Raw genomic sequence first — 15,776 nt, forward strand, 5'->3', positions numbered from 1 at the left:
GTCGGGGGGGAAAGCGGGGAGTCGGGGGGGAAAGCGGGGAGTCGGGGGGGAAAGCGGGGAGTCGGGGGGGAAAGCGGGGAGTCGGGGGGGAAAGCGGGGAGTCGGGGGGGAAAGCGGGGAGTCGGGGGGGAAAGCGGGGAGTCGGGGGGGAAAGCGGGGAGTCGGGGGGGAAAGCGGGGAGTCGGGGGGGAAAGCGGGGAGTCGGGGGGGAAAGCGGGGAGTCGGGGGGGAAAGCGGGGAGTCGGGGGGGAAAGCGGGGAGTCGGGGGGGAAAGCGGGGAGTCGGGGGGGAAAGCGGGGAGTCGGGGGGGAAAGCGGGGAGTCGGGGGGGAAAGCGGGGAGTCGGGGGGGAAAGCGGGGAGTCGGGGGGGAAAGCGGGGAGTCGGGGGGGAAAGCGGGGAGTCGGGGGGGAAAGCGGGGAGTCGGGGGGGAAAGCGGGGAGTCGGGGGGGAAAGCGGGGAGTCGGGGGGGAAAGCGGGGAGTCGGGGGGGAAAGCGGGGAGTCGGGGGGGAAAGCGGGGAGTCGGGGGGGAAAGCGGGGAGTCGGGGGGGAAAGCGGGGAGTCGGGGGGGAAAGCGGGGAGTCGGGGGGGAAAGCGGGGAGTCGGGGGGGAAAGCGGGGAGTCGGGGGGGAAAGCGGGGAGTCGGGGGGGAAAGCGGGGAGTCGGGGGGGAAAGCGGGGAGTCGGGGGGGAAAGCGGGGAGTCGGGGGGGAAAGCGGGGAGTCGGGGGGGAAAGCGGGGAGTCGGGGGGGAAAGCGGGGAGTCGGGGGGGAAAGCGGGGAGTCGGGGGGGAAAGCGGGGAGTCGGGGGGGAAAGCGGGGAGTCGGGGGGGAAAGCGGGGAGTCGGGGGGGAAAGCGGGGAGTCGGGGGGGAAAGCGGGGAGTCGGGGGGGAAAGCGGGGAGTCGGGGGGGAAAGCGGGGAGTCGGGGGGGAAAGCGGGGAGTCGGGGGGGAAAGCGGGGAGTCGGGGGGGAAAGCGGGGAGTCGGGGGGGAAAGCGGGGAGTCGGGGGGGAAAGCGGGGAGTCGGGGGGGAAAGCGGGGAGTCGGGGGGGAAAGCGGGGAGTCGGGGGGGAAAGCGGGGAGTCGGGGGGGAAAGCGGGGAGTCGGGGGGGAAAGCGGGGAGTCGGGGGGGAAAGCGGGGAGTCGGGGGGGAAAGCGGGGAGTCGGGGGGGAAAGCGGGGAGTCGGGGGGGAAAGCGGGGAGTCGGGGGGGAAAGCGGGGAGTCGGGGGGGAAAGCGGGGAGTCGGGGGGGAAAGCGGGGAGTCGGGGGGGAAAGCGGGGAGTCGGGGGGGAAAGCGGGGAGTCGGGGGGGAAAGCGGGGAGTCGGGGGGGAAAGCGGGGAGTCGGGGGGGAAAGCGGGGAGTCGGGGGGGAAAGCGGGGAGTCGGGGGGGAAAGCGGGGAGTCGGGGGGGAAAGCGGGGAGTCGGGGGGGAAAGCGGGGAGTCGGGGGGGAAAGCGGGGAGTCGGGGGGGAAAGCGGGGAGTCGGGGGGGAAAGCGGGGAGTCGGGGGGGAAAGCGGGGAGTCGGGGGGGAAAGCGGGGAGTCGGGGGGGAAAGCGGGGAGTCGGGGGGGAAAGCGGGGAGTCGGGGGGGAAAGCGGGGAGTCGGGGGGGAAAGCGGGGAGTCGGGGGGGAAAGCGGGGAGTCGGGGGGGAAAGCGGGGAGTCGGGGGGGAAAGCGGGGAGTCGGGGGGGAAAGCGGGGAGTCGGGGGGGAAAGCGGGGAGTCGGGGGGGAAAGCAGGGAGTCGGGGGGGAAAGCAGGGAGTCGGGGGGGAAAGCGGGGAGTCGGGGGGGAAAGCGGGGGGTCAGGAGGGGAAGCGGGGAGTCGGGAGGGGAAAGCAGGGAGTCGGGAGGGGAAGCGGGGAGTCTTGAGGGGAAGAGGAGAGTCGGGGGGGAAAGCGGGGGGTCGAGGGGGAAAGCGGGGAGTCGGAGGGGAAAGCGGAGAGTCGGGGGGGAAAGCGGGGAGTCGGGGGGAAAGCGGGGAATGCTGGGGATTGCTGAGAGTTGGGGGAAGGGGGAGGAAAAGAAAGGGAAAGGCCTCCACAGTGAAACCCATGACCAGGACGATGCCCTTCCTGCCATGCTCCATCAGTATTTCCCAAGCTACAGGATTTCTAGCCACGGGTGTTAGGAGGCGAGACTTGTGAAGGAACATGCGACGTACACAACCCTGTGGGTGCCATTCTACCTGCCGTTCCCCTTTTCCCTTCAACCTGCAGTTTCCTTTCGCTCTGTCCCTTTCCTTCCCCAGCCAGCTCCGCCTGTGGCAGGAAATTCTAAACCTGCAGGCACGTTAGTTCATCGTGGTGACTCTGAGACTGTGACAGGACCTGACCGGTCACACTCCCATCAGGTCCAACCCCAGGGTGGGGGAGTTGGGGGGGGGGGGGGGGAATTTGATAAAGAAAACCCGGAAAAAGGGAGCAATTTTTTGACATTTTATTTTAAGAAAAAACATATAGTTTTTCGCCGTGATCTGCCAAAGCCCGTAGGACTGGTCTCTCGGTCCCTGCCCCGCCAACCCTGGCTCCCTCGTCATCAGCAGCAGACCCAACGTTATCCTTAAGAGGACAACTGGATCTCAGGCTTCCAAAAATATATATATAGCCCGGTCAATCATTTGGAAGTGTCGGGCGTCAGCGTATTTCAGGCGGCCTGATTGGATCATACTTTCTTCTTCAATTTTTAAAAAAAAACACACAACCAAAACTATTGAGATATAAATAATATTACGATATAAAGGACAGCTTACAGTACAGTAAAATCCTCTAGTCGACGTTGCAAGCGGGAAGAATAAGATTCAAAAGGCTAGCAGACAGCTCGATAGCCGGCTCCGTGGGAAGGGTGGGGACGTGGAAGTCGGGTTGGACGTCCCAACGCCAGGAGACAGCAAAGTGTGTCAAAGTGTTTGCAACCCTTAGCGTAGTACAGCGGAAGCACTGAGCTTTGCTCTCACTCGGATACGGGGAGGTCGGATCGACAAGTCGAACGTGGGAAGTAGACAGGAACGCTATCTTGGGAACGACTACACTCCACTCACCTATTTGTCTTATATATATATATATTTGTGTGTATTTAGATATTTCTTTTTTAAAAAGTTGGTCATTTTTGGATTTCTTTTTAACCTGTCCCTCTCCCCGCAAACGCTGCCACTTCTTCCTCTCTCCCCCGCACCCCCCACAAGCGAGGGGGAGTTACTGGGCAGAAGCAGGTTGAATTTCCTGTAATCGACCGGTTGTGTCAGGGAGGGGGTGTGTGTGTGTGTATGTGTTATTTAAGAGTGTCCCGCAGGCATGTTAACGAGATGAGGGCATCACAAATTTGCTCGGTAACAGGGCCACAGGGCGGGAGGAGGGGTGGGGGTGTCCGCCTTTGGGAGAGTCGTCCCGAGAACTGGGTGGGTTTTGAAGAGAAGAACGGTGAGACATTCGGGGAAATGGGTGAGGGAGTGGGTACAATCCTGTGGCTCCAAAAGCTCGCTGTGTCATTCTGCCCTCCCTCCGCCGCCCCCGCCCCCCCCCCCATCAGCAAAGGGAAAAGCCCAACTTTTGAAAAAGGTTGTCCCCCCCACCCCCCCCCCAGATCTCCCTGCCACATTGCTGGTCCTTTCGATGAGCGCTAAAGATACCCCATGCCCATCGAGACGGAAGACGCCTTTCGCAATCAGGGACCCTTTCCATTTCAGGGAGACTTTTCCCTCCCTCTCTCCACACACCTTTTCTCTCCCCCCGCCCCCCCAACAGACACGCACAATCTGATCAGAATTGACAACCTTGGGCCTGGCCCTGCAGAGAATCCGCTGGAGAACGGTTCTGCACTGGCTGTCCCCTATCCTGGGCTGGGTTCCATAACGGCTCACTGTCCCGCTGGGTTCAGCGGTGGGGGGGGGCGGAGGGTGGGGGTCTTACTCACATCCTAATGGGGGCTCTGTGACCATATTGCAGAAGGGCATGGTGAACTTTTGCCTTATTTAGTGGGGGGGGGCGTGGGGAGGGAGATATGGGGTGTGGGGGGGGGGGCAGGTGGGAGGGGGTCTGGTGGAGGGGGAGGGGCAATCTCTCGTTCGTTATCTTTCCGAGGGGGCCGAACGAAACACAAAAAAAAAAGACAGACTGAACATTTGACCACCTAACAGATGCAAACACTTCAAGGAAGAAATTAGAAATGAAATCTTGCCCCAGATAAGCTTCGAGGTTCAGAATCACTTTGCTTCAGAAAGCTTCCGTCAGAGCCCTACTCACAAGGGAGGAAAAAGACACAACAGCTGCCTCATTCATTTTCTTTTCTCTCCTCTTCCTATCAAAGTCAGCTAACTCGCTCCGAGACGGTGGCCCGGGTATCCGCCGACTCTTCCCTGCTCGGCCTGGGCACGGCCGAGATGACGCCCCGCTGATCACCCTCGCCTCTCAGTTTGCCCTTGTCTGCGAGCTCAGTCTTTGAAGGCTCCTTTGGAAGCAGCTCCGCCTCGGGCCTGCTCCGTGGCAGAGGCCTTTCCTCCGCACACGCTCTGGCGCTCAAGTCTTTGGGTTCCGAGGGGCTCCTCCTGTTCTTGGAGCTCTCCGCCTCCTGGGCAGTCGCCTCCTTGGGCTCCGGCTCTGTGGGGTCGGCGGGGTGAGGAGGCTCCTTCTTGGCGCCGCGGCCTTTGGGGCTCCCCTCACGGGCCTTGTGGATCACGCTCTTGGCACCTTTCTGCCCCCTCCCGCTCTTCTCGCTGGCGTCCACTGCCGACGGCTCGGGCTGGACACTTTCCGTCACCGGCGGGCTTGCCAAAACCGGTATGGTGGCGTCCTCCTCGAAGATGCGGGTGCTTTTTCTCTTCTTCAGGGGTGAACTCTCCTCCCCCAGGTTCCTCTTCTTGATTGGTAAGACGGTCACTTCCTCGGGTTTGATGGAAGACTCCTTGACGATTTTCTTCTTGACGGCCGGCACCACGTTGACCACGCCTGGCTTTCGGCCCCGCTTCTTGGGCACAGCCTTGGGCTCAGCGTCGGACTTCCTCTTCCTGCCGGGCCCACCTTTCCGCACCTTTGGAAGCTGCTCCACGGAAGACGTGGCTCCTTCGGCTTTCTGCAGCAGGGGAGCCGAGAAAGGCATTTTGACCAGGAGCTTTGCCGCGCTTTTGTCCGACAGCCGCTTGGTCGGGCCGCCCTTTGGCACTCTCTTGTCCTTGCCGCTCCCCTTGGGCCTGCCTCGTCCTCTGCCCGTGCCAGTTGACTTGGGGATCTTGGCCTTTTTGGGTGGCTTCTTCTCCCTCCTCGAGGGGCTCCCTCGGCCGGTGACGGTGAAGTCAAAGTCACTGGGGTCCAGGGTGGTGTCTCCGACCTTCTCAAAGTGTGCCAGGAGCTCCACTTTGGAACGGAACGCCTTTCCTTGTGGGCTGAAGAACAGAATGAGGGAGAAAAAGGACAGTGTTAAAAACAACCTGGAGAGGCGGCGTACCTGCCCAATAAATGCAGTTCAAAAGCTGCAAACCGCTGCTCATCACTTTCCTGCCACTCCCAGCGACAGAGCCGAGCTTCTGTCTTCCACACTGCCGGTTAACCAGCTTACAGGGGCCAGTCCTACACACATCACACATGAGAGAATGACCACCTGGCCCACGGGCAGCACACAACTCTCCCTCTATGGCACACACTCACACACACACACACACACACTTTGTGCCCCATCCCCCCCACACACACACACTCTTACTCTGTGCCCCCCCCCACCACACACACAAAGAACAAAGAACAGTACAGCACAGGAAACAGGCCCTTCGGCCCTCCAAGCCTGTGCCGCTCTTTGGTCCAACTAGACCATTTGTTTGTATCCCTCCATTCCCAGGCTGCTCATGTGACTATCCAGGTAAGTCTTAAACGATGTCAGCGTGCCTGCCTCCACCACCCTACTTGGCAGCGCATTCCAGGCCCCCACCACCCTCTGTGTAAAAAACATCCCTCTAATATCTGAGTTATACTTTGCCCCTCTCACCTTGAGCCCGTGACCCCTCGTGATCGTCACCTCCGACCTGGGAAAAAGCTTCCCACTGTTCACCCTATCTATACCCTTCATAATCTTGTACACCTCTATTAGATCTCCCCTCATTCTCCGTCTTTCCAGGGAGAACAACCCCAGTTTACCCAATCTCTCTCCTCATAGCTAAGACCCTCCATACCAGGCAACATCCTGGTAAACCTTCTCTGCACTCTCTCTAACGCCTCCATGTCCTTCTGGTAGTGCGGCGACCAGAACTGGACGCAGTACTCCAAATGTGGCCTAACCAGCGTTCTATACAGCTGCATCATCAGACTCCAGCTTTTATACTCTATACCCCGTCCTATAAAGGCAAGCATACCATATGCCTTCTTCACCACCTTCTCCACCTGTGTTGCCACCTTCAAGGATTTGCACACCTAGGTCCCTCTGTGTTTCTATACTCCTGATGACTCTGCCATTTATTGTATAACTCCTCCCTACATTATTTCTTCCAAAATGCATCACTTCGCATTTATCCGGATTAAACTCCATCTGCCACCTCTCCGCCCAATTTTCCAGCCTATCTATATCCTGCTGTATTGCCCGACAATGCTCTTCGCTATCCGCAAGTCCAGCCATCTTCGTGTCATCCGCAAACTTGCTGATTACACCAGTTACACCTTCTTCCAAATCATTTATATATATCACAAATAGCAGAGGTCCCAGTACAGAGCCCTGCGGAACACCACTGGTCACAGACCTCCAGCCGGAAAAAGATCCTTCGACCACTACCCTCTGTCTCCTATGGCCAAGCCAGTTCTCCACCCATCTAGCCACTTCTCCTTGTATCCCATGAGCCTTAACCTTCTTAACCAACCTGCCATGTGGGACTTTGTCAAATGCCTTACTGAAATCCATATAGACGACATCCACGGCCCTTCCTTCATCAACCGTTTTTGTCACTTCCTCAAAAAACTCCACCAAATTTGTAAGGCACGACCTCCCTCTTACAAAACCATGCTGTCTGTCACTAATGAGATTGTTCCGGGGCACTCTTACTGTGCCCCACTCCCCCCCACTCACACATAAACTCACCCTTTGTGCCCCCCCCACACACGCGCACACTTACTCTGTTCACACACATACACACTCACACACACTCTCTGTGTGCTCCCAGCCCCTGTAGCATCGTGACTGGAACGGCGTGCAGTGGCGCCTGACCAAAGTTCGATACAGCTTCAGCATAACCTCTCCACTCTCCAATACTATCCCTCTGGAATTAAAGACCAGTGTTTGATTTGCTCTTTTTAAAAACATACAGCTGAACCCGATGAATCTTTTATAAAGTTCTTCCATGTGTGTTCTCTCTAAGACTAAATACAAAAATATTCCAGGCAACTTCGAACCACTGAATCCTAACAGTGCAGAAAGAGGCCCATCATGTTTGTACCAACTCTCCAAAATGCATCCCCCCAACCCTATCCCCGTAACCCCACACATTCAACCATGGCCAATCCCCCTAACCTGCACATCTTTGGACACTAAGGGGCAATTTAGCATGGCCAAACTACCTAACCCGATCAAACTACCTAACTCGATGGGTGCAATTGCGGATAGTCAGCCAGGACAGTGCTGGAATAGTCATGTCCTGTGAAATAGTTAAGAAAGCCCACTAACACCTCTACTTTCTCAGGAGGCCAAGGAAATTTGGCATGTCTGCTACGACTCTCACCAATTGTTATAGATGTACCATCGAAAGCATCCTTTCCGGATGTATCACAGCTTGGTATGGGCTCCTGCACTGTCCATGACTGCAAGAAACTATAAAGAGCGTGAATGTACCCAGTCCATCACGCAAACCAGCCTCCCATCCATTGGCTCTGTCTACACTTCCCGCTGCCTCGGCAAAGCAGCCAGCATAATCAAGGACCCCACGCACCCCGGACATTCTCTCTTCCACCTTCATCCATTGGAAAAAGATACAAAAGTCTGAGATCACGTACCAACCAACTCAAGAACAGCTTCTTCCCTGCTGCCATCAGACTTTTGAATGAATTTATCTTATATTAAGCTGATTTTTCTCTACACCAGCTATGACTGTAACACTTCAATCTGCACTCTCTCCTTTCCTTCTCCCCGATGTACTCTATGAACGGTATGCTTTGTCTATATAGTGCGCAAGAAACAAAACTTTTCACTTTATCCTAATACAGAGTCATAGAGATATACAGGCCCTTTGACCCAAACCTGAACTGATTTTGCCCACGTTTGGCCCATATCTCTCTAAACCTTTCCCATCCATGTACCTGTCCAAAGGTATTTTAAATGTTGCTATTGTACCCGCCTCTACCACCTCCTCCGGCAGCTCATACACGCACCACCCTCTGTGTGAAAAAGTTGCCCCTCGGGTCCCTTTTAAATCTTTCCTCTCTCACCTTAAACCTCTGCCCTCTAGTTTTCGACTGCCTTATCCAGGGGAAGAGATCTCGGCTACTCAGCTTATCTAAGCCCCTCATGATTTTATAAACCTCTATAAGGTCACCCCTCATCCTCCTACGCTCCAGGGAAAAAAGTCCCAGCCTATCCAGCCTCTCCTCATAATTCAAATCTCCAAGTCCCAGTAATCTCCAACACACAGTGATTAACACCGCTGCCTCACAGCGCCAGGGACCCGGGTTTGATTCCCGGCTTGGGTCACTGCGTGGAGTCTGCACGTTCTCCCCCATGCCCCCGGGTGCTGTGGTTTCCTCCCACAGTCCAAAAGACATGCTGATATAGGTGCATTGGCCGTGCTAAATTCTCCCTCAGTGTACCCGAACAGGTGCCGGAGTGTGGCCACTAGGGGATTTTCACAGTAACTTCATTGCAGTGTTAATGTAAGCCTACTTGCGACATTAATAAATAAACTTAACAAAAAACTTTTAAAATATCCTTGTAAATCTTTTTTGCACCTTTTCCATGTGGCAATAATAAATTAAATCATAGCAAAAGGGTGGGTTTTAGCAGAGCCTGTGCCAGACAGCACAATGGAAGGAGGTGAGGCGAGAGAGGGGATTTCAGTTAGTGAGATTTTCACAAGTTCAGACACCATTCGAGGGTGTTACCTACTTGATAATGTACACGTCGTACTTTCCCGCCGACCGCCCTGACTTCCTCTGCTTCAGCTTCCGCGTCCAGCCCTCGGGGAGCGTGGGGTCGTTGTACAGCGGGCCCCGGTCTCGGATCAGGGAGCGCCTGGGCTTGGGAGTGGAAGGGGTGGCCGCGACCGCCCCCTCTTGCTCTGCCGTCTCGGCCTTGTTGCCGTCGGCCGGCTCCGGGAGCAGAGCCTCGGCCGGCTGGGCTTCCCGGTGCTTCTCGTCATCGCGCTCCTCCTTCTTCTTGTGCTTCTTGACTTTGAGCAGCTTCTCCCTCTGGCCAGCCTGCTCGTGATCTTCCGATTTCTCCTCGCTGCAAGAACAACAGCAAAAAGACCGTCACTTCAGACACCTTGCGGCTGGTTAAAAACAAGCTCTGTTAAAGATCCTCCCATAATTTCCGCCGCACAGCCACCGTTGACTGGTCAAAACAGAGAAATACGGCGGGGGGGGGGGGGGGAAGGGAGGCAGGAGTAGATCGTTCAGCCCCTTCGAGCCTGCTACCTCATTCAATGTGAACATGTCTGACCCTCGAGGGCAGTGCTTCTGCCTCCGATTCAGCAGCTTGTCCAAGCCCTCAGTGCCCCGAATGCTACCCCGGTTGAACCCCTGCCCAGTCTTCCCCGCTCACCCGTCCTGCCGCAGAGCGCCGCGGGGCATGAACACCCTTCAAACTGGAAAAGCTGGAAAGGTGCCGCAACAACCCGCCTTTCCAGGATCTCCTGCGGACGCCAGGAAGTGCCCGAGGGCGCCTCGCAAGAACGCCAGCAGATTACAAACTCACGCTGAGGTGAAGCAGCAGTGATCACCAGCCTTGCCAAAGGGCTAAGCTTTAAGGGTGGCTCTAAAACAGAGAGACTCGGAACAAGAGTAGGCCATTCGGCCTGTGAGCCTGCTCCGCCGTTCAATATGATCACGGCTGATCCTCCATCTCAGCACCATATTCCCCCCAAACCCTGTGATGCCATTAAAATCTAGACAATTATCCATCTCTTTCTTAAATATATTTCCCACGCATCCTGGACATTCTCTCTTCCACCTTCTTCCGTCGGGAAAAGATACAAAAGTCTGAAACACATACTGACCGACTCAAGAAAAGCTTCTTCCCTGCTGCCATCAGACTGTTGAATGGACCCACCTTATATTAAGCTGATCTTTCCCTGTAACCTATCTATGACAGCAACACTACATTCTGCCCCCTCTCCTTTCCTTCTCCCTACATACTCTATGAATGGTATGCTTTGCCTGCAAGAACATTTTTCATTGTATCCCAATACATGAGACAATAATAAATCAATTCAATGTAATATTCAGTGACTTGGCCTTCCTGGCTTTCTGTGGTGGAGAATTCCACAGGTTCAACACCCTCTGAACGAAGACATTTCTCCTCCTCTCTGTCCGAAACGGTCTACCCTGCATCTCAAGGCTATGTCCCCTGGTTCTCCCTGCATCTAGTCTGGCCAGTCCTGCTGGAATTTTATATGTTTTAATCAGATCTCACTTCATCTTTCTAAACTCTAGTGAATACAGGCCCTGTCGAACCAATCTCTCCTCATGGGCAGTCCCGCCGGCTCCGGTATCAGCCTAGTGAACCTCTGCTCTGCACTACCTCGAAGGCAAGTATATCCTTTCTTGGGTAGGGAGATTAAAACTGCACACAATGCCCCAGGTGTGGTCTCGCCAGGGTCCTGTATAACTGCTGTTAAGACACCTCGACTTCGGAACTCAAATCCTTTTGCAATGAAGGCCAACATACCATTTGCCTTCCGAATGGCTCGCTGCACATGCCTCGCCACTTTCATTGGCTGATCTACAGTACATCCGGATATCTTTGTACTCCCATAATGAGGTAGGATGTGTTACAATGTCAAAGGCGTAAGGATTGCATGGTGGCACAGCTGCCTCACAACGCTAGGGACCCCCATTTAATTCCAAACTACAAATGGTGATTGTATGGAGTTTGCACATTCTCCCAGTGTCTGCATGGGTTTGCTCCGGGTCCTCTGGTTTCCTCCCACTGTCCAAAGATGTGCAGGTTAGGGGAATTGGTCATGGTAAATTGCCCCTTAGTGTCCAAAGATGTGTAGGTTAGGTGGATTGGCCATGGTAAATGTGTGTGGTTGCGGGGATAGGGCAGGGAAGAGGACATAAAACAAGGGACAGTGTCGAAGGAGATGAAGAAATTTCATAACGTCTATTTTGGCAATTTGATTTTTAATTTCACATCGTATAGTTATGAATTTGAAAAGGCGACTAACCTTCATGCATCGGTTCAATCAATACTAAGTGCAGGTTTACGAGAATCAGATCTTTTACTGCATTGATATACTGAGGTCATACATACCAATTAGGAGCAGGGGACAGGCCACTCAGCCCTGTGAGCCTGCTGTCCCATTCGATAAGATCATGTCTGATCTGATTGTAACCTCAACCTCACATTCTAGCTGACTCCTGATAACCTTTCACCCCATCATTAATCAACAAGTTCTGGGTGGCACAGTGGTTAGCACTGCTGCCTCACACCCGGGTCCCTCGACAGGGACCCGGGTTCGATTCCCGGCTTGGGTCACTGTCTGTGTGGAGTCTGCACGTTCTCCCCGTGTCTGCGTGGGTTTCCTCCGGGTGCTCCGGTTTCCTCCCACAGTCCGAAGTGGTTAGGTGGATTGGCCATGCTAAATTCTCCCTCAGTGTACCTGAACAGGCGCCGGAGTGTGACGACGAGGGGATTTTCACAGTAACTGTGTGCAATGTTAATGTAAGCCTACTTGTGACACTAATAAATAAACTTTAAAATCTCTGCCTTAAAAAGATTCCAAGACTGCTTCCCCTGCCTTCTGAGGAAGAGAGTTCCAGAGACTCAGCCCCCTCTGAGAGAAATCATTTCTCCTCATCTCCGTCTGCACTGGGTGACCCCCTTATTTTTAAACACTCTCTCCTCCTCCTCCCCCCCCCCCCACCCCAGCCCCCACACCGAGTTCTAGATTCTCCCACAAGAGGAAACATCCTCTCCACATCCACCCTGTCAAGAAACCCAAGATCAAGTGGCCTCTTGCTCTTCTAAACTCCCCCCACACCCCAGGTAACGTTAGCCATTTCGGCTATTTGGCAATAACCTGCGTGCAGGAAGAAACTTCAACAACTTTCTACTGCTTTCAACTATCTTCTCAGGAGACTAAGGAAATTTGACGTGTCTAATACGACTCTCACCAACTTTTACAGATGTACCATGGAAAGCATTCTTTCTGGTTGGATCGCAGCTTGATCTGGGCTCCTGCTCTGTCCAAGACCACAAGAAACTACAAAGGGATGTGAATGTAGCCCAATCCATCACGCAAACCAGCCTCCCATCCACTGACTCTGTCTACACTTCCCGCTGCCTCGGGAAAGCAGCCGGCATAATCAAGGACCCCACACAACCTGGGCACACTCTCTGCCACCATCTGCCGTCGAGAAAGAGATACAAAAGTCCGAGGACACGTACCAACCGACTCAAGAACAGCTTCTTCCCTGCTACCATCAGACTATTGAATGGACTTCCCTCGCATTACGTTGATCTTTCTCTACACCCTCGCTATGGCTGTAACACTACATTCTGCACTCTCTCATTTCCTTCTTCCCTATGTACTCTATGAATGGTATGCTTTGTCTGCATAACGTGCAAACAACAATACTTTTCACTGTATCCCAATACGCGTGACAATAATAAATCAAAACCAACTTGCTTGGAGAGAACTTCTAAAAAGGTACAAAGTCCCGCCTGCAGGCAAATACATGTGACTCCAGATCTGCACCCCCCCCGCCACACAGCAATTTGGTCAACTCTTAACTGCCCCTTGCAAATGGCCCCGAGCGAGACGCTCGGTTCAAGGGGACAATTAAGGATGGACAACATAATGCCAGTTTAGTCGCAGGAATGGTTTGCATTTCAGTCTTGTGACACAGTGGTTAGCACTGCTGCATCACAGAACCAGGGACCTGGGTTCAATTCCCGGCTTGGGTCACTGTCTGTGTGGAGTTTGCACGTTCTCCCCGTGTCTGCGTGGGTTTCCTCCGGGTGCTCCGGTTTCCTCTCTCAGTCCAAAGATGTGTGGGTTAGGTGGATTGGCCATGCTAAATTCTCCCTTAGTGTCAGGGGATTAGCAGGGTAAATATGTGGGGTTACAGGAATAGGGCCTGGGTGGGATTGTGGTTGGTGCAGACTCCATGGGCCGAATGGCCTCCTTCTGCACTGTAGGGATTCTGTGATTCAGAATCTTGAGGTTGTGTTTCGTTTTCTTTCTAGTGTCTGGAAGGATCAACCCCGGGTTTTAGTTAAGTGTTTCTAAAGTGGAGTCATATTTCGCCATAACTCCTGGAATTTAGAATAAAAATTCTTTTAAAAAAAACTTTGACTTAATTGCTGTTTCACGACTCACTAGAGGCCCACAAAAAAATACAAACCAGGAAAGAACAATAATACAAGTGGCACAACAAATGGGAGGATACCAAGAGGTTTTGCGGAAAGGTGGGATCTTGCAGCAAATGTCCAGAGGTTTCCGGACGGTAGCAGGGCAAGTCGATAAGGTGGTTTAAGAAGCAGCTGGAATTCTTATTCTTTATTGGTTGAATATTAAGAGCCAGGGGGGTTATGCTGAAATTGTATGAAACATTAGTTGGGCCACAATTGGAGGCTGCAAACTCTTCTCTGATTTGATTTTGATTTATTGTTGTCACATGTATTAACATACAGTGAAAAGTATTGTTTCCTGCGCGCTATACAGACAAAGCATACCGTTCATAGAGAAGGAAAGGAGAGGGTGCAGAATGTAGTGTTACAGTCATAGCGAGGGTGTAGAGAAAGATCAACTTAATATAAGATAGGTCCAGTCAACAGTCTGACGGCAGCAGGGAAGAAGCTGTTCTTGAGTCGTTTGGTACGTGACCTCAGACTTTTGTCTCTTTTTCCTAATGGAAGGAGGTGGAAGAGAGACTGTCTGGGGTGCGTGAGGTACTTAATTATGCTGGCTGCTTTTCTGAGGCAGCAGGAAATGTAGACGCATTCAGTGGATGGGAGGCTGGTTTGCGTGATGGGGTTTGAGTGATGGACTGGGCTTCATTCACGACCCTTTGTAGTTTCTTGCGGTCTTGGGCAGAGCAGGAGCCATACCAAGCTGTGATACAGCCAGAAAGAATGCTGTATATGGTGCATCTGTCGTAGCGGACATGCCAAACTTCCTTAGTCTCCTGGGAAAGTAGAGGCATTGGTGGGCTTTCTTAACTACTGTGTCAGCCTGGGGGGACCAGGTGATTTAGACACCTAACAACTTGAAGCTCTCAACCATTTTTGGTCACCTCATTGCACCCTCTCCTTTTCTTCTCCCCTATGTACTCTATGAATTGTATGTTTTGTCTGTATTGCATGCAAGAAACAATACGGTTCAATGTACCCCTATACACGTGACAATAATAAATCAAATCAAATCATTGCACAATGGAGGTCATTGCACTGGAGAGGATAGAGAGCAGATTTACCAGGATTTTGCCACCCAAGACTGGAAAATGGCAAGAATGGCAGTGATTAAGAAAGATTGGATAGGCTGAGGTTCTTTAGATTTAAAGTGATTAGTAGAGGATTAGAGGCGAGATGAAGAAATATCTTTTCACCCAGAGGATTGCAGGGGTCTGGAACTCTCTGCCTGAAACCCCCATCTCATTTCAAAGGTGTCCAGGCGTGCACCTGCACTCTTGCAACGTGCAGCGAGGGATATGGACCACGTGCTGGAAAGTGGGATTAGGCCAGGGTGGTTTGCTTTTGGATTGGCACAGACCCAACTCAACTCTGTGATTCTATGAAAAGCAAAACACTGCAGTTGCTACAAATCTGAAATAGAAAGAGAAAACATTGGAAATACTCAGTGGGCCGGACAGCAAGAGAGAGAACAAGAGAGAGAGAGACAACGTGAGCGAGAGGGAGAGAGACAGCGTGAGCGAGAGAGAGGGAGAGACAGCGTGAGCGAGAGAGAGGGAGAGACAGCGTGAGCGAGAGAGAGGGAGAGACAGCGTGAGCGAGAGAGAGGGAGAGACAGCGTGAGCGAGAGAGAGGGAGAGACAGCGTGAGCGAGAGAGAGGGAGAGACAGCGTGAGCGAGAGAGAGGGAGAGACAGCGTGAGCGAGAGAGAGGGAGAGACAGCGTGAGCGAGAGAGAGGGAGAGACAGCGTGAGCGAGAGAGAGGGAGAGACAGCGTGAGCGAGAGAGAGGGAGAGACAGCGTGAGCGAGAGAGAGGGAGAGACAGCGTGAGCGAGAGAGAGGGAGAGACAGCGTGAGCGAGAGAGAGGGAGAGACAGCGTGAGCGAGAGAGAGGGAGAGACAGCGTGAGCGAGAGAGAGGGAGAGACAGCGTGAGCGAGAGAGAGGGAGAGACAGCGTGAGCGAGAGAGAGGGAGAGACAGCGTGAGCGAGAGAGAGGGAGAGACAGCGTGAGCGAGAGAGAGGGAGAGACAGCGTGAGCGAGAGAGAGGGAGAGACAGCGTGAGCGAGAGAGAGGGAGAGACAGCGTGAGCGAGAGAGAGGGAGAGACAGCGTGAGCGAGAGAGAGGGAGAGACAGCGTGAGCGAGAGAGAGGGAGAGACAGCGTGAGCGAGAGAGAGGGAGAGACAGCGTGAGCGAGAGAGAGGGAGAGACAGCGTGAGCGAGAGAGAGGGAGAGACA

At 53.9% G+C, this 15,776-nt stretch overlaps 1 protein-coding gene across 1 annotated transcript; it reads right to left on the reverse strand.

Moving 5' to 3' along the window:
- Positions 1 to 2,419: 2,419 nt before the first annotated feature.
- On the reverse strand, positions 2,420 to 14,811 carry mecp2 (methyl CpG binding protein 2). Its single transcript, XM_078206479.1, has 3 exons — positions 14,732 to 14,811; positions 9,063 to 9,401; positions 2,420 to 5,373 (listed from the first exon to the last, which is right to left on the reverse strand). Exons 1-3 carry the CDS (start codon positions 14,779 to 14,781, stop codon positions 4,302 to 4,304), a joined length of 1,461 nt encoding a protein of 486 aa, XP_078062605.1. The 5' UTR covers positions 14,782 to 14,811; the 3' UTR covers positions 2,420 to 4,301.
- Between the last annotated feature and the right edge of the window lie 965 nt (positions 14,812 to 15,776).

This window comes from Mustelus asterias, unplaced genomic scaffold, assembly GCF_964213995.1.
Source record: "Mustelus asterias unplaced genomic scaffold, sMusAst1.hap1.1 HAP1_SCAFFOLD_1538, whole genome shotgun sequence".
Taxonomy (NCBI): domain Eukaryota; kingdom Metazoa; phylum Chordata; class Chondrichthyes; order Carcharhiniformes; family Triakidae; genus Mustelus; species Mustelus asterias.

Coding starts and splice junctions, on each gene's coding strand:
- mecp2 (XM_078206479.1), bottom strand. CDS start 14,781: ATGAGATGGGGGTTTCAGGCAGAGAGTTCCAGACCCCTGCAATCCTCT. Junction 9,402..14,731: donor AGACCCCTGCAATCCTCTGG/GTGAAAAGATAT, acceptor TTGTTCTTGCAG/CGAGGAGAAATCGGAAGATC. Junction 5,374..9,062: donor TACGACGTGTACATTATCAA/GTAGGTAACACC, acceptor TCTGTTCTTCAG/CCCACAAGGAAAGGCGTTCC.